At 35.7% G+C, this 18,868-nt stretch overlaps 1 protein-coding gene across 1 annotated transcript in view; it reads left to right on the top strand.

Annotated features, from left to right (window-relative positions):
* Positions 1-12,684: 12,684 nt before the first annotated feature.
* Positions 12,685-18,868, top strand: part of LOC148947128 (E3 SUMO-protein ligase NSE2-like) — a 68,408-nt gene continuing 62,224 nt past the window's right edge. The window contains exon 1 of the mRNA XM_089097274.1: positions 12,685-12,842. Within this exon, the coding sequence (XP_088953400.1) occupies positions 12,740-12,842 (103 nt within the window). The 5' untranslated portion in view covers positions 12,685-12,739. The remainder of the gene's footprint in view (positions 12,843-18,868) is intronic.

Here is an 18,868-nt window from a genome sequence, read left to right as displayed (position 1 = left end):
CTCAGTGATGTAGACTTCGCTAACGACATCGCCGTCCTAGAATCATGCAAGCAAAGACTCCAAGAACTCCTTGACAAAGTGAGGGAGAGAGGCGGCCATGTCGGCCTAAAAATAAATAATGAGAAAACAAAATGCATGGCTACCACAGATTCACCCCTGAGCATCACTTGCGGAGACCAACACATAGAGCAAGTTGTCGATTTCAAATACTTGGGAAGCATAATAGAAAGTACCGAATCGACCACAAAAGAAGTGCTCACAAGTATCGGCCAAGCCAATGGGGCCTTCAATAGATTACGGAAAGTTTGGTGGTCCCAAAGCTTCTCCATACGGATAAAGCTACGACTCTTTAATAGCAATGTTATGCCAGTGCTGCTTTACGCTGCCGAAACCTGGCACCTGAACCTGGAACAAGAGCTAAGAATACTTGCTTTCGAAAACACATGTCTCAGAAGAATTCTCAACATCCGTTGGAGGCAGAGAATAACAAACCAATCCATCCGTGACAAGACTGGCCAGCCTCTTGTGACACATATTATAAGAGTCCGCCGATGGAGATACCTTGGCCATGTACTACGTATGGACAATCTCCGACTACCAAATGCAGCACTCCATTGGCAGCCATCGGGTCCACCCCGCAGGGGCAGACCCAGAAACACCCTGTGTCGAAAGTACCAGACAGATCTCCGTAACCTGCACACATCAATCCAACCTCAGTGGGAGGACATACTTACAGCAGCAAACCAGTGGGAAGATTTGCGGCTCCTTCTTGATGCCCTGGGTGCCTCTGGAGGCACAGGTGGATCTAAGGTCTAAGGTAATAGTCCAGAATTATTATTCATTAACCATGTTTCAGTAAGTGCAAGAATATGAAAATCAGATAGCATACACAGCTCCGACAAATAATCCAATGTACTATTTAACCCCTGACAATTCAAATGAAAAATGGCAAGTTTATCCGGTGCCAGTCTAGTATGTAAATCAACTGGGCACTTATAATTAACCATCGGAAAAACATCATCTACCCCCATATCAAAATCCCTGTGAAGTACCCCTAATCCTAAATCCGAAACACTCAATGGATTATTCTCAAGCCAATCCAAACGATCATTACGAACAATTACCATTTTTTATAAATATATATATATATATAAAAAAGAAAAGGAGGGTAGTTGCAACCAAACCTAACCAACTGAATAACTTACTATAACTCGGAGGGTCGGTGGTCCCGTTTCCAACGTAATCGAAGCTCCAGAAAAAATACAATATAACCTAAAAATAATAAGAAACATATTAACAAAATAGTATAAATAAACAAACGAATACAAAAAAAGTGAAAAAATTGACACTAACACTAGCCTGTCACAATACAGGCTTACTGTTTCCATTACTGAATTCCAGAAAATTATAATTGAAGAAGACACAATGCTCTACCTGTGTCTACCACTTACCCATTATAAATTATAACAAAAACTAAATAAATGAAAAAAAAAGAACAACTTTTCATTTTTTTTTTCAATAAACACAAATAAAAAAAAAAAAAAAAAAAAAATAAAAATATCTTAACAAACTCTTAATTCACCATTCATGATATAACCATCTATTGGTCACATAACTCAGGGATAGGCTCATCGTAACCAAATTTTGCCGCCACACCACCACGGTCGATCTGTATATATGGTGGAACTGTATTGGAAACTCATGATGAAACTCCTATAGCATTTAATCTAGATTTCTTTGCATACAGCTTCCTTCGAGCTTCGCGAACTGATATTGGTGCATCATCGCTAACAGATACATTTCTATGGTGTCCAATAACTTTACCTTTTAATTTCTTTCCGTTCTTAAACACACTGACCTTCGCATCTCGAGAACCAACATCAACTTTAAAATACGGTTGCTCCTTACGGACATTACCAACAACTCGAAACCTCGGGACCATGGACAGACCTAGACCCTCCAAACACAACTGGTCAAAAAAAGTTTCGGCTTGGGTGGTATTTTCGCAGGGAGCATTCCAAACGATAATATTCGTCTCTGTGTGTCGATACTCAGATGCCATAAGCCAACGAGACAGATCTGCACTCCCGGTTTCATACTTTTTCGTTGCACTAGCGATAATTGACATTTGATTTCTTAAGTTTAGAACATCAGATTCAAGCTGTGTAACACGTGAATTCGTAGTATTAACTTCTGATTTTAGCTCAGACTGTGTATTTTTCACTGATACCATACGATTTTCTAACATTTTTATACTATTGTTTATAGAGTCTAGTTTTTTACCATTTTCAGTAAGTATTGTTAGCATCTTAGCAAAATCATCCACCAGGGTCTTCAGTGAAGCGACATCGTTATTCCCTTCAGATGAAACGGTCGAATTCAACAAACTGTTCTCAACAGACTGGGATCCTACTTGGACAGTTTTAGCAATCTTACTTTTTCGCCCCATGGCAAGTGCAAATAAAATAAAATATGTAATCTCTCTTACCTATTTTGGCACCTATAATTTATCCACTATGCGGACGTGCAGTTCGCTAAGCCACCGTTAATTTGGGCACGGCTAACACCCCTATCTCCTGCACCGACGACTTCCAACAGCGTTTGAATACCGACGCTACTTCAGGAATCACAACCAACTTTCAGGAATACTCTGTAGCGTTTGCAAAATTCAACTAATCAAATATTTGCATTTCATTCCATTCCTCAGGGCAAGCGGTAAAGACACCTGAACTACTACTCAATCAGAGCTTGATTTATTGACTTTGGCCTATTTTCTTTTTTTGTCATAATTAAATGACGTAATCCAAGGTGTATAATCACAAGCCAATTCAATGTTTCGCAATATCTTCACTGTCTAACAAATACACTTTTTACAAACCAATTAAATTCAAAGTTAAATCCAATTTGCGTCCTCACAGTTCAAAGGCTCATTCAGTACTCAACTTTTACTTTTATAATTTTAATAAATCAAATAATATTAACATTTTGATTACTAAATATCAGAATATGTGAATTAAACTGACAATGCACATTCATTTGTATTTTTTAGTAAAGTGCAAATTTTGTTCTGGCCTTGGGAAGGCATAGGGGTTTTGCGCCCGACTTGTGTTAATTTCTGCTCGTTTTGAGTTTGACTCGGTTAATAATTGTAATTTCTGTTCCTTTGGGTTTTATTTATTTATCAATGCTGATTTGTGGTAGTTTCACGCTTGGTGGATTATTTGATTTTATTTTTGCTCATTTTTTGTTTAATGGAGTTCTTTACTTTTCTTTGAAAAACTTGTTTTGTGGAAAAAGGTTTTTTAATTAATCGTTATAAATAACGCCTTGACTATCACTATTGATTCTTCTTGACACTTCTTCAAAATAATTAATTGGTTCTAGTTTTTTGTGCGCACCCTCAACTTTTAGTGTATTAATAAGTCATGTACGGCTTTAATCTACGATTATTACCTCATTCGTCATCTTGCACACCAAGATTAAGTTTTAGTTTGCCAGAAAATTGATTTCATTTGGAATATTGTGTTTTTTAAAGCACGTAGATGTAGCAATTTTCTTTAAATGAGCTCTTTGATAGCTCTTCATGAGGTCCCAGTACCCCACTAGCAGTGGAGGAAAAGCGAACGACAAGTCAGTACTGTCTGTGATTTTCCAGTACTTATGTATTATACGAGAAATACACTCGAGAACTTTTGTCGCGAACATGAGACATTACCCGTCCTTCACGGTATTAATACCAGACAATTAGCTTCGGCTGTGAAAACTACAACAAAGAATTATGGAAGGGGGTCACCCAAAGCGCATTATATTAAATACGTAACCTAAAATAGCCGAACCTAACCTAACCAAAATACTAACTAAATATTTGATTAAAATATAGCTACGATGTATTTTCCCGCCGAGACGAAGCTAATTGGCTGGTATTAACACCGCGAAAAATGGGTAATATCTCATGTTCGGGATACAAGTTCTCGAGTGTGTTTCTCGTATAATATATATGTACCGATTTTCCTTTTTGTTCAAACCAGAGGACTAGTTTCCTATATATACCATAGGCTTTCAGCCATAGGTATTCCAATGGTTCCCTTTTTGTTCCGATCCGACGCCATTTTGCGGGGCTTCAGGCAATTTTTCGATATTTCCTTAAATTCGTTTTCAAAATAATATTTCACTATTACGAATAATTTTGATAATGATTACTTTTTCTGAATCAGCTTGAAAATGTCATTCACTGGCCAGTACTTTTAGCACACTTTTAGTTTTTGGTTACTATGGGTCGTGGTTTGCTCTTCACTAGGTTGCAGCCACCGACGCAATCACGATAGTTTAAGGAAGGCTGTCATAGCTGATTTTGTGTGCTTGGTTGAAAACATTTCTCTAATAGAAGAGGGGAGATACCTGAGAATTAAATATTATTCGTCGACATATAAACCAGGTTCATTACAATCTCAACCAAATGAAACCAGGCTTCCTTCACTAGGGTCCCTTTAGCGTCGTCTGGTAATAAATATTGGGCCGAGATACCCACATTGGTAGCAGTGGTCTCTCCACCTCTGATGCTAAAATTGAGCAAAGCAATATAAACGCAAAGAAATGACTTGGGAAAAGTGTTCATTGCATGACGATCTAGAAATATTTATCTGATTTTAAGCCACACTTTTTCTGCAATTTCTTTTGCAATGTTCAAGTATGGTTTGAATGACTCAATGATTATTTGGCAAATATCTTTAAGTATACCCACGTTTGCTTCTCTGACAAAACGTCCAACGAAACATGCAAGAACGACGAATGTTATGCTTGGGATATAATACCAAAATACAATGATCAGTATGCTAATGAGAATACCAAACAGTAAACCTTGTAGAAACGCAGTATCTCTGAAACGAGCCATGGCTTCTTCCTTTATGAACGAATAATTGTCGACGAACTCATAATTGTCGTTGAAATATCCTACCAAACCTGCAAGTAAACACAAAACGAAATTTAATGCCAACATGTGGATGTTGATAGTTGATATTGTCACAAGGTAAAGTAATGTATCTTCCCCAGTGATCATAAAACTAAACCTGGAAAACAATTTTCTAGGACTATGTTAAATTAACAACAAATGATTCCGATTCATGTATCTTTTGAAATAATTTTAGTATTCTTGAAATTAGAATCTCTTTATGTTGCAGACTAATACGTGATGCAAACATTTATACCGACATTTTGTCAGAAAAAAAAACAAGATTTGTCAATGGTTCTTACTCTTCATGATTTGGACGTTATACTGGTGTTTCAGAAACAAAAAATCGAAATAGCAAGAATTCAATTTAGAAAAACTATATCAATACCTATTTCTTCCTGTATGACCGTATTTTTCATCTCTTTCGAATCAGAAATCTATTTCTTGATCAAACTCACAGACATCAGCCAGTTCTCATGGTGGTATTTTTTGTATCATAGTTGCCCCGTAAGGGCAACCTGGTAAAGAACGAACTTTAACCCTCAGTAGAAGAAACTTCAATACCTTCAAGAAAATGTCAAGTTAGGAATAATTGCCATTTGAAGTGGATATAGAATCCGTACTACTAGTTTTATTAATCTTAATGATAACAGTTTGCAGATACACTAAATTTATGAGAATAAAAAAAAAACTAAAACCATAGATAGATTTTAAGGGCTTATTTGAAAGCTAATGTTTTTTTTTTGTATGTAACCAAAGAATAAAAAAAATGCCATTTTGACAAAAATTTCACATACAAGATGATTTAAAAAAAGTTTCTTTTGATAAGGGGAAATAAAACACTATTAAAAAGTTCCTCCACTGGGGTATGATGTCAAACTTGAGCAACTTCTTTACCTAATTCTCTGTGGTTCTTATTCTGTGTATATGATTTAAGTTTGGCCCCGTAGAGACAATCTAGTTAAGAGAGAAAATTAGCCCCTTTTTAAGAGTTACAAAGTGATCGAAGGGCAACCAGTCCCCCCCCCCCCGACGCCTTTTCCCCCAAACACACCCAATCAAAAATACGACTGCAGGAAATTCTCTCATAGCTAACCATCAGTATAGTTTTCGTCCCAGTTTTTCTACCTTTGATACACTTTCAGATACAACAGAGTTTGTGCGTGTTAGTCTTGACAAGGGCTTGTGTGTTTTGGGTCTATTTCTTGACTTTCCAAAGGCATTTGATATGGACGTTCACTCTGTTCTTTTGTCTAAATTATCTTCATTTGGAGTGCATGGAGTCCCACTTGAATGGTTTAGGTCTTACCTCTCAGGGAGATCTCAGTATGTTTCGGTTAATGGTACTTCTTCCGCTTCCTTGCCTATTGTGAAAGGTGTCCCACAGGGCTCTGTGCTTGGACCACTTTTGTTTTTAATTTATATTAATGATCTTGTTGATGGTCTTCATCCCCTTGTGCACCCTATTCTTTTTGCTGACGACAGTAACTTTTTCATTACTGCAGTGGACATGCCATCTGCCAATTCCCTAGCTCAAGGTCTTCTTGATAAAGTAAAAGATTGGTGCTGGTCAAATGGTATGACTCTTAACAGCCAAAAAAGTGCCATTGTACACTTTAGAACCCCTTATCGTATGAGAGACGCAAGGGAACCAACCATCCTGACTTATGGGAATGATATTATACCGCAAGCTACTATAGTGAAATATCTTGGTGTGTATCTTGACTGTTTTCTTTCTTTTAAACCCCATATAACTCATATCCGCTCCCTTTTCCTCCGCCAATCTTTAATGTTATACAGGGTTAACTCATTTCTTCCCCCAGATGTTATGCTTTCTCTTTATTATGCTTTTATTTTTCCTTACCTTTCTTATCGCTGTTCTGTCTGGAGTAGTACTAATAAATCTCTTCTCTGCTTACTTCAAAGAGCCCAAAATAGGGCAGTGAAGGCTACTTTTCTTCTACCTCGTTTTAACCCTTCCTCTGATCTTTATAATGACACCGGAATAGCTCCGCTGGAACGTATTGTGGGTAAAAGTTACCTTCATTTAGCAAATTCTGCTTTTCTAGGTACACTTCCACCATCTCTGCAGCAGTTTTTCTTTCTGTCAGGCTCAGGTAGGTACTCTTCTTTTTTACGTAGCTCTTATCGCAGATTCGTTCTACCTAAGCGATCAACGACAGCAGGTCAGAGGTCTCCTGTTTATCAATCTATTTACTATGGAACTCCATCCCTCCTGATGTCCCTCTATCTCTTTCTGCAAAGGCACTTTCTCACTGGGTATTTCCAGTATAGTATTTTCCCCCTTTTTCTTCTTTTTTTTGCATTCCATCCACATTTATATGTCTTTTTTTAATTCAATATATTTCTCTGATTATTTTTTTTTTTTTTTTTTTTTTATTTAATCCTATTTACAATCTCTTGTTCGTTTATATATATATTTTTTTTCATTTATTTGTGAAGTTTCCTATTAATTCTCCTATTTTCATAAATGTCTCTTATCCAATTTTTTTTTTTTTCTTTTTTCTTTTTTCTTTTTTTTATGTGCTTTATAATAGTGTCTTATTTGTTTTGTTGGCCCTTTACAAGCTGAGCTTCTTGGGCGTGTATAAATTTTAAGTTTGTAACTGTTCTGTTTTTTTTTAGTATTAATAAATTGATGGATTGATTGATTGATTGATCAAATAACTATGCTCCTGAGTTGGTCAATCACTCCCCTCCCCCTCCAAAGCCCGTGGGGCTAGGGCTGTAAGTTATGCAAGTTGCCCATTGATAACATATAATATATTCATGGAACAGAGCATCGAATAAAGTTAAATTTTGTAAAATTATAAAGTCCGCCTTATGTAAAAGTGGTTCCAGACCACATTTCCAAAAATCAAAGAAAAAAAACATTTGTACTTATTGCAGACCCTGTAAAACCATCAGTTCACAAACTTATCGAGGCAAAGACCCTATCCCGAAAGGTGAAAACTCCGGTGTTTACGGAATTCCATGCTCTTGTGGTCTTTGGTATATCAGAAGGACTGATCAACAGCTTAAGGATAGAATAACTCAACATTCTACTTCAGTTGATAACACCTTAAAAAGCGGAAAAAACAGAACGTTTTGACTCAACCCTTGAAGAACACATTTATGTCCACCCGGACAATACTATTTTATTTAACCAAGCTAGTTTAATTTCACTTGACAAAGATATTGTCCAGACCCCTCTTGTCCTTTTAAACTGAATAAACATCCATAGCAAACAAACATGCAGCATGTACTAATATATCTGAAAAAAATAAATCTTTAAACGAGTAAAACTTAAACTGAATATGCAACTTAAACTTAAAACGAAGAAAAAATACTAAAAACAAGAATTTGGCAGCTGCGTTTATCCCCCACCCTTAACTGTAAAAGTCTAAAGCCTATTACATCGTTTGCGTTTTAATACTAATAATAATAATAATAATTTATTATAAGCCAAAAAACAGGGCATACAGCACAGTATTCTTAAATGCACCCCACAAGAAATATAATCCAGATTACAGTTAGTGAGAAAGTTTCTTCATTTGGCCTCTTTTGAGAGTCTTTAAAACCTTCTTTATGCTTCTTGGTAAACCCCATAGCCTCCTTTTCAAGTTTACTGCTTGATAAAGCTCCCTTAAAACAGAACGACCCATCTTCACTTCCTAATTCTTGGCATGCTGGCTAATTGGCTTTTTTTTGTGCCGTACCTAGAAAAGGGAAACTGGAGCGGCAGTAACTGTCTTGAATTAAAATCAGGTATTTTGCAGGTATCAAGACATGGCTAATTGTAGAAAAAGCCAAGACAGATAGTCCGAGTGATTGAGAGGCAAATCTGGGATAAGCCCTTTTTAGGATCGTATAAAAATGAAGTCATTTCATTTGTTGATAGATAAGTCTACCTGTCATCCGTCCATGTATCATTCCTAAGGTAGATAGTGATAGAATTAAAGAATGAAAGATTAGATTGATTTTGGGTTGACGCGTGACTGACAATGTCCATTGGACTTGTATGCGAAATCTGGGACTAAATCTGCTTGGACTCACAGGCGCCGAACAAGTGAAACCTAAGCCTAATAGGCTTGTAGCCGCTTGTAGTATAAAGGTGGAATACCGTGTCATAGGATTGACTCATGACCAACAAGTTCCCTGGACTTACAAGCGAACGGTAAAACCTATAGTTTTCCAAGTGTTTGGTTAAATGGCACGGTTAAACGGCGGGAGTAAGTATGAAACTCTTATTGTTCGTTTACACATTGCGGAAATTCATGCTGATTAAGCAATCCGTGCGGAAATTCTGTCCGTTTTCGTGCTAGAAAAAATCTCTAGCTTTCCGTAACGTTTTGGTCAAATCAGGACGGAATCTTGGCAAGATTTTTAAATGAATAAAATCATGATTGTCAAAATAAAATAAACTTTGTTTCAAGGCTACACCCAGCTTCTATGATCCTGCGTACCCAGGCTATAAGAAAATTAAGAAAAACGGTGTCATTTGGCTCTCTATTGCTCAACAGCTTTCAGAAGAGGATAAGAACATAGGTCATTCTCTTGCAATAATTTGAAATCTTTGTCTTAAAACGCAGAGATATTTTAGCCATAGTTCGAACAGAAACGGACGGATTTCCGCATGGATTTCCGCAATGTGTAAACGAACCATTATTGGACAAATACTTGTATGTGAAAGCCAGTCTCCATTTCGTAGATTCTGCAAATCTGCACCGCCAATCTTCAAATTTTATTTCAATGGAGACTTCTTTTCCGGCTCCGTATTGGCAGTTTGCAGATACTGCAACCTTCGACGTTGCTTCTTCTGCAAGATGGCAGATTTGCAGAATCTGCCAAATGGAGACTGGCCTTTAGCTTTTGGAAAGGATTACCAGGTTTCCGTCCCTGTTTGTAAAAAACGCCGAATGTAGACGCGGATTCGCTTTTCAGCCTTGCCAAAAAAGACCTGTAGGCCAATCGAAGAAGGCAACGAAAAAATTTAAATTTAAAAATAGGCCAGATGACAAGACAATTCCTAGACAAGATGTGTGGCAAATTCTCCACACAGAACCCCTTCCATTACCAGCTAACTCTAAATGGTCAGCAGCTGGAAACCAATGAAGAAAAGGCTAAATTTTTAGCAGATTTTTATGAGAAGAAATTCAAAAACACCTCTCATAATCCACCTCAGATCAGCTTAACACCCCATTTTGACTTGCCTGGGTCCCAGTATCTACTCCAAGATTTTACAATGATTGAGCTGAATAAAGCAATCAATTCAATCAAACCCAAAACAACTTGCAGCCACAACCAGATCCATCCATCTTTGCTCCAACACCTTCCAATAGAGTTTAAAAAAGTACTCTTATCTCTCTTCAACAATGCCTGGAGCAATTCCTCCTTCCCATCTGCTTGGAAAACATCACTCATCATCCCCAGATTAAAACAAAATAAACCCAAAGAGGACCCCAACTCCTTCAGACCCATTATGATTAGCCCAGTTCTGGGAAAATTATATGAGAAGATAATTCACTCCCGACTGTATTGGTTTGCTGAGTCTAACCACCTCATCCTACATACCCAAACAGCCTTTAGGAAATATCATTCTTCCATTGATGCATTTGTTCGCCTAACCAATGCCATATCTGAGTGTCTGAAAGACAACCAAATCCTGGTTGCAGCCTTCTTGGACTTCCAAAACGCATATGATAATATCCAACATCCACTCCTACTGCAAAAATTATCAAAAATGGGTTTTCCAATAACTGTAGTGAATTTCTTTAAAAGTTACCTATCTGAATGCTCTTTTGTTCTCCAAGTAAATTCCTACATCACTTCTAAAAAGTCTGTCTCCAAAGTCCTTCCCCAAGGTGCTGTCCTCAGCTGTCTCCTGTTTTCACTATATTTATGGGATCTCAACCTACCCCAAACAAATATTCAGTTTGCAGATGATATAGTCCTATGGTCTACCTCAAATGATTTTGAACTAGCCCAATCCAAGTTACAAAAGTCGCTTTATGCCTTTGAATGTTTCTCCAACAATTCATGCCTACCCACCTCTCCATCAAAATCAGCTATAGTACAGTTTCATAACAGGAGAAATCCCCAATCTGCCCTACTAACCCTAAATGGTGTTGTCATCCAAGAGCAACAACACATCAAATATCTTGGCCTCACTCTAGACCAAAAACTAACCTTCAGGCTCCACATTGAAAATGTGAGAATAAAATGCCTCAGGAAAATGCGTATCTTACAAAGGCTACTCAATACGCCTTGGGATTGCCATGAAAAAACTCTAATAAATTTCTATAAGACTTATATTAGATCTCAGATTGATTATGGACTAATTGTATATGGCTCATGCTCAAATACCCTACTATGCAGTCTGGAGACTGTCCAGAATACTATGATCCGTGCTATACTTGGCCTCAGGAATCACACCAAAACCAACTTCCTCCTCAGTGAAAGTGGTCTCACCTCTATTACCATGCGTAGAAACATTCTACTTGCCCGCTACTTTACAAAAATTGAAGGTAACAGTTCCCATAGATTACATGACTGGCTAAGAAACCCTGGAGCTTTTAGGGGCCTTGCACGGGAATTTGCAACCACCCAAATGACCTACCCCATTCCTTCATCTTCTTTATTTCAAATTTACCCCCGGATACCTTCCTGGGCTAACCCCTACCCAGAAGTGAACCTTTTGTTTGCGCCAGCTATTAAAACAGACCTTTCCCTTGCCTATGTAAAATCATTATTTCATGAATTTGAGTCTCAGAGATATATCCACCACCTCCCAATTTTTGTGGATGGCTCAAAAACAGATTCTAGGACTGCTTGTGGAGTCCACTTCCCATCTTGAGGTATAGCAGCTGCTGAAAGGCTCCAAAATGATGTGAGTATCATGACAGCTGAAATAGCTGCCATCAACATTGCATTGGAAACCATTATAAAGATGCCAAACCCCCCAAGAAACACCCCGCTTATAATTTATTCAGACTCGAAATCAGCCCTTGCCTCAATATCACCAGAACATTCAGACTACCCAGACAATGATACCTCCACCACTCTTGTACTATTGAACCAACTACTTAAACAAGGTATATCGACAAAATTCCAGTACATCCCAAGTCACATGGGTATAAAAGGGAACCACAAGGCAGATGAAATAGCTAAATCTGCCCTTCAGCATGAAATAATTTCTGGAAGACCTATCCCAGTAAGAGATGTAAACCATTGGCGCCTAAAAATTTATCTAACAAACCAATGTCCACCAAACCTTTCTCCATTTACATCCCGGAAAGACTCAAAGATGTACCACAGAATACGATCAAATGCTACTGGCCTTAACAGCCAAACTTATCTCTATCAAAACACAACCATTCCAACAGTAATAAGCCCTCTTTGCCGCCTATGTCAAACCTATGATGAGACCATCAACCATGTTCTTTTTGGTTGCCCTGTGGCAACTCTCAACCATAAAAAAGAATGGCTAACTTTATCTGCCATACTCAAGCGCCTCAAGCTAACCCCTAATATTGACCAACTAACACAAAGGAGACACTCTTCAACTGATGATACTGAATTGTTCAAAGCTGTCTTTAACTGCCTAAATATAGGTGGTTTCATCAATGATGTATAAAGCCTATTATTGAATAATAATAGTCTAATCTCTATATTTGATTTCCCAGGACACCCCTGACATAATCATACACTACGAAAAAGGTTAAATGGATTCATCCGAAGCCTATAATTGAAGAAGAAGAAGAAGAAGGCCAATTAATTTCAATAAACAAAATGGAACTTAACTACCCATTCCACACTTGCGAAAACGTGTTAACAGAAACCTTAGAAACTATGACTGATACTGTGGCCCTGATATCTGATTTTTATACAGAAGGTAAACTAGGCCTGTATGCTATTTAGGGTTCAAATTACAGGCTAGCCTAGGTCATACCTAGATTTAGAGGAGATAGTAAATAGTAGGATCATGGATTGAGGGTTTTGGGTAAAATTCTACTTTTGGGTATCTTGGAAAGGGGCTAGGTTAGGAAAGTCAAAATTTCAGGGATGGGTCTACAGCCAACAGTATGTTGGGGGAAGGTATTCTGAAGTACCTACCTCCACTCCTCCCTCTGGAGGGTCCTGACCTTTGATAACCTTTAACAATCTTTGTGTTTTATAAATGAAACCTTGCAAGACAGATATTCTGCTTAAATGAAGTACAAGAAAAGTGTTTCAAGTTTCAAAACTTTGCTCAATCTTAATTTATGAGTTTTTAAAAACCTGCGAATACATGTCCTAAATTAAAAAAACATTGATATGGCTTAAAATTTGGTAAATCCTTACCAAATCATATTATTAACTTACAAATAATACCACTTACCACCCAATGCCTTTTTTATGCTCTTTACAAACATAGTAATCACTTCTATCAGAAATTCAAATTTAAGCCATTTTTGAGCTCTTGAAAATGACAAAAAAATAAAATATAGGCTATAGGCTATAAAAAGGCTTAAAGTATCTGTTTTAAATTTACTGTGTCATAATAAATCCTTTTTTTTAATCCACAAGCACTGACTTTCCAGGATTAACTTGGATAAATAAAAGTTAGAAAATTCTTCTTCTTCTATTTCAGAGCAGGCAGGCTTTTCAGTTGATACTAATTATTTTGGAAAAATTAATTTTGGTATATTATGTCTTTTTCTTCTTCCTTAATGCCAAATGTTCAAGAATACATTTTTGATGAAATGTCAAAAATATTAAAGCTAATGGAAGAAGGTTTAAAAAAAATGCATTGAGTTGATTTTGAATTGAAGTTATCAAGTTTGGTTAGGTTTTACACCCTATATATTTTATATTTTTTGTCATTTTGAAGATCTCAAAAATGGCTTAAATTTGGATTTCTGATAGAAGTGATTATCATATTCATAAAGAGCATAAAAAAAAGGCATTGAGTGGTATATTCACTTTATTTGTAAGTCAATAATGTGATTTTGTAAATATTTACCTAAAATTCTACTCAAATAATAGAAATTGCATTTTCAGAACTAAAGCAAGAGAAAAAGAAACTGGTAACTGAAAATTAAGGTAAAATGTTGTTTTGTCAAAATTTCAATGGGTAATAGACCTGTCATGTAAGCAAATTGCAGGACCCTCTAGAGGGAGAAGGAGTGGAAATAGGTACTTCAAAATATCTTCCTGGGACACTTTAGGCTGTAGACCCATCCCAGAAAGTTTCATTTTCTGAGCCTAACCTGGTAAATTTTTACCAAATCATATTATTGACTTACAAATAAAGTGAATATACCATTTGATGCCTTTTTATGCTCTTTCCAAATGTAATAATCATTTTTTTCAGAAATCAATTTTACCCCCAACCCTACATAACAATTCAGTGTATATATTTGCACATTAGGGGGGTGGGGGTAAGGTTTAAACTTACCTCTCATTTACATCAGAAATAAAATTAACACCCACCCTCTAATGTGCAAATATATACCCCGAATTGGTAAATATAGGGTTGGGGGTAAAATTCATTTCTGGCAAAAATGATTATTATATTTGGAAAGAGCATAAAAAAAAGCATTGAGTAGTATATTTACTTTATTTGTAAGTCAATAATATGATTTTGTAAAAATTTACCCCTAACCCCTTTCCAAGATGGCTAAAAGTAGCTAAAGTAGAATTTTACCAGGTTTTGTTCTAGTTTATAATTATTCTTCTTAGGAAGGACACACTATAAACTTCTGAAAAAAAACTAAGGTTTTCTAAAATACTTAGGATAAGCCTAAGACATCTTGGAGAGAGGTTAGATTAGGGAAATGAAACTTTCAGATATAGGTCTACAGACTAAAGTAGACCTATGTCCTGGGAAGGTATTTTGAAGTACCTACCTCCATTTCTTTTCACTCTAGAAGGCAGGGACCTTTGATTACCTTTAACATTTTTTGTGCTAGGAAAGTGAAACCTTGCAAAACAGATCTTTGGCTTAGCCTAAATGAAGTACAAGGAAACTGTTTTCAGCTTCAAAACTTTGCTCATTCTCAATTTATGAGGTTTTGGAGATCTGCAAATACAGTTCCTAAATTTGGAAGAAAAAAAACCATTTATGTTGCTTAAAATTCTGCTCAAATAACAGAATTGCATCTTCAGAACTAAAACCAGAGAAAAAGAAAGTAATAACCAAAAATAAAGGCAAAATGTTGTTTTATAAAAATTTCAATGGGTATAGACATGTCAAGTAAGCCAATTTTTTAAGACTTAGAAATCAGAAGAGGGTTAACATAGAAGCTTGGCAATACCTTCCCAGAGTATGTCTTTGGCCCTGGATTTATTACTAAAAGTTTCATTTTTCTAACCTTCCCCTTTCCAAGATAGTGAAAAGTAGCTAAACTAGAATTTTACCATTTACAGTGGGGCCTACTCCAAAGGAAACACTAAAATTTTAATACAGCTTTAAAAAAAAATCCTAAAATAGCCTACTTAGTTAGACTAGGGTAAACAACCTCTTTATGGGAAAGACCACTATTCTTTGACATTCCAGATAATAGAGACATGTTTTTGGACTGCCCCTATTTTACTAAAGCATGACACAATGTGAGTATAATAACAAGATGACTGCCTTGTATCTGCCTTCTTGATGAAATTTTCACCAAGAATTTGCCATTATAAATTCAAAATGTGGTCTCTGTTTTGACAAGTAATTGAAAAAAAAAATATATATATATATTTGTGATTTATAGAATGAATATCAAGCAATAAAAGTTACATTATTAGAATCAGAAGACAATCAGCTTTCTGTTAATATGCAAACAAAACTGAAACACTGAAAGAATATATACATCAAAATAGGATAATTGGTATCTCTAAAAAGAGGCCTTTCTAGGTAAGTCAAAAAAATCATAATTTCAAGTGTTTGATCTTAAATAATTTTAATAATAACCATGTTGATGCATAGCTTAGGTTTTTATTTATTCATTGACATACGCAGTTCTTCTCAATTCCAGTTTGGTAACAAGATGTGAGGGTTTGAATTTTACATGATTTTGCTCAATTGCATAGGCTACTGGTTTTTTTACCCTATATCATTCCTAAAAGCATTATTTTCCCCCCATCTTAATATGTAAACATATAGCTCAAAATGTGTATGTTGCATGCATCAGGCCTAGAGAATCCATCCATGCATTAGGCCTAGAGAATATGTATTTTGGGTAGTAAATATTTACATAAACCTATTCAAAGAAAATGAATACATCACTTGACACTTTTTTTTATACTCCTTCCAAATTCAATAGTTGTCTCTGCAGCAAATTTCATTTTTAGCCCTTAGTAGGGCCCCTGAAAGTAACTTGTTAGCCTACCTTGTCTATAGTTTTTTAACCACAATATAAATTCAAAAAATTAGTTAAAATCTAATAAAATATAAAAAATTGCTGTTAAACAAGACCTTAAACAAATCTATGATGTTTCAGTACCTTGACAAGAAAAAAAAAATAACAAAAAGAAAATGCATCAACGCTACCCATTCAAAAATGTGAATTTTCTTGGTTTTCAAGGTGAGGGCTGTAAGTTTCCTATTTAGGGTTATCAACAATGGTTATTCAAATGGTTTACTTTTTGCTTTGTGTGTATGAAGGGTTTCTGGCTCTTTTTAAAAATTCCCTCAAATTTGTTTTCAAAATAACATTATACTATCAAGACTAATGAAAATAATATTTACCATTTCTTAATCAGCCAAAAATGTCAATTTTTTCTCACTAGACAATTTCTTAGAAACACGTTCTTAAATTTTTGGTTACTGGGGACTGTTGAGCCCCTTTAGGGTCTCAAAATGGAATCTGCCTCAGAACCAATTTTTGAATTTGGAAAAAGCATAAAAAGGTATCAAATGATGTATTCACTTTCTTCCTAGCTAAATTATGTGAGCATGTAAATATTTGCCATTTGGGCTATATATTTGCACATTTCCTCATGCACCAACTGGTGAGGGAAGAACTAAGTCTAAGTAAGTAACTGTAAACTAGTAAGCTACCTGTATCTTTCCTAAACATGGACAACATGCTTCTTATCTTGGATATAGTTTATATAGGTTTAGGTATGGTAGTTGAGATTGGCTGATAGTTGGGATTGACTGACCACAATCTTAGAAAATTTTTTTCAGCATTTAAATCTAAATAAAAGTTGTCCCTGTAGGCTTGCCTATATATGTACAATTATTCTGCTTCACAATACTTGTCTTGCATTAGGCATGTCTGCAGTAGCAATTTTAGGCTTCATAATCAGGGGGGTGGGTGGGCAAGATATACCATAGGAGTGTAAAACTATAAAATAAAAGTAAGTTAATGTCAGAAAAACTGGGGGGGGGGCTGCTGCCTGCCTGTCCAGGCCTTAAATCACTATTGCATGCCTGTAATTCAGATAATTTGTTCAAAGTTTAAAATCCTGTGTCCAAAATTAGACTCTACTATTGAGTGAGAGTGCATTCAAAATATTCAGCATTGTTTAAAGCTAAAATATTTAAGCTTATCACATTCTTATTAAGAAAATTTAGACTACTTCAGTGATGAAACAGTGCAATTTTAGGTGGTATAACAGAGATTTGACTGTGATTTAACTATTGAATTGTGAACTGTCCAACTACTGGTTTTCTGACCCTATGTCAGTCCTAAAAACACTTCCCTTTATTTTACTGCAACCCATCCAGCCTGTTACCCACCTAGTGTACAAATATATAGCCCAAATTATAGATTTTGAATGAATTTTTATATACATCACTCTTTTCTTCAAATAGATAGAAGCAATGACAACAAAATCAAGAAATTGAAAAAATGTGTAGAGAGTAGCCTATATCATTTGCGTTAGATATTTTCATATGGGGGGGGGGTAGCCTAAATGAAGGAATGATATAAGTAAGTATTTTAGATATTTTTTTTAAGTTGTTTTCATAATCTTATAATGTTTGCTTCTGAGGAGGACTAATTGTAAAGTAAAACAGCCTAATTGCACCTTTTAGTTTCTCATTTTATGTTCTTTGTAATGTTTATTGTCACATTTTGATGATCCCTGCCTCTGTCCCTAGTGGTTCCAAATTTTACCATAGGCTATATACAAAACTGAGATTAAAAGTGATGAATTTCTTACTTTATAATATGTAGCAAGTTTTAGTTAATAACATAAACACATTAATCACATTGTTCTTTCGGTTTTCATCCATGTGTCTTACCCTATGTATTTGACCATTATGGGCTAATATAAATGAAAAAAAAATTGAATGCAAAACTACTTATAATAGATAGGCAGGCAGATTTAGAGGTGTGCACAAAAGTTTCTTATCACTGAAAATGTAATAAAATTGGCAAAGTCTGCTAGAAATAGTTAAGTTTTTGCCTGGAGCAAAACAAAACCATTAAACTAGACAGTAAAAAAATAATAGCTTCTGGTAAAATTTTTTTATGGAAAGATAAACAGTAGGCCTAGAGATTCTGGGAAAAACTTTAAAAGCAAAAAAAAGAAACTTTAAATTCCAGGGAGCTGGCTACTCTATGCTGCTAAAGGAAGTCCAAATCTGGCTGAAAAATAGTGTTGAAAATAAGAAAATAATAGATATACAGATGGTTTAGGGTATGAAAGATTGGCTTTGTCAATTCACACTGAGTAATTAGGTAGCAACTACTCTCAACACAGTCCAAATACCCATTTAGTCAAATAAGTTGCTTATTGCATTGCTGTTCACGCAGAAGGCAGTACTAAGATAAGAACTGGGCTGTATTTTGTACTTTCTACTATTTTTATATGTATTTGTTTTTGCTCTAAAAAGACATTAAATACTAAATAGAATTTTTGTCCAAATCATAGCTTCAAGAATGGGATGCAGCCAACGCATTGGCTCAACATCTTCACTAACCATCACCTACAGGATTATTT

Source organism: Artemia sp. Qi Xiang Cuo, chromosome 11 (genome assembly GCF_049724085.1).
Source record: "Artemia sp. Qi Xiang Cuo chromosome 11, ASM4972408v1, whole genome shotgun sequence".
NCBI classification, from domain to species: Eukaryota; Metazoa; Arthropoda; class Branchiopoda; order Anostraca; family Artemiidae; genus Artemia; species Artemia sp. Qi Xiang Cuo.
The sequence above is the reverse complement of the archived record's forward strand: the minus strand, read 5'-3'. Positions and strand labels throughout refer to the sequence as shown.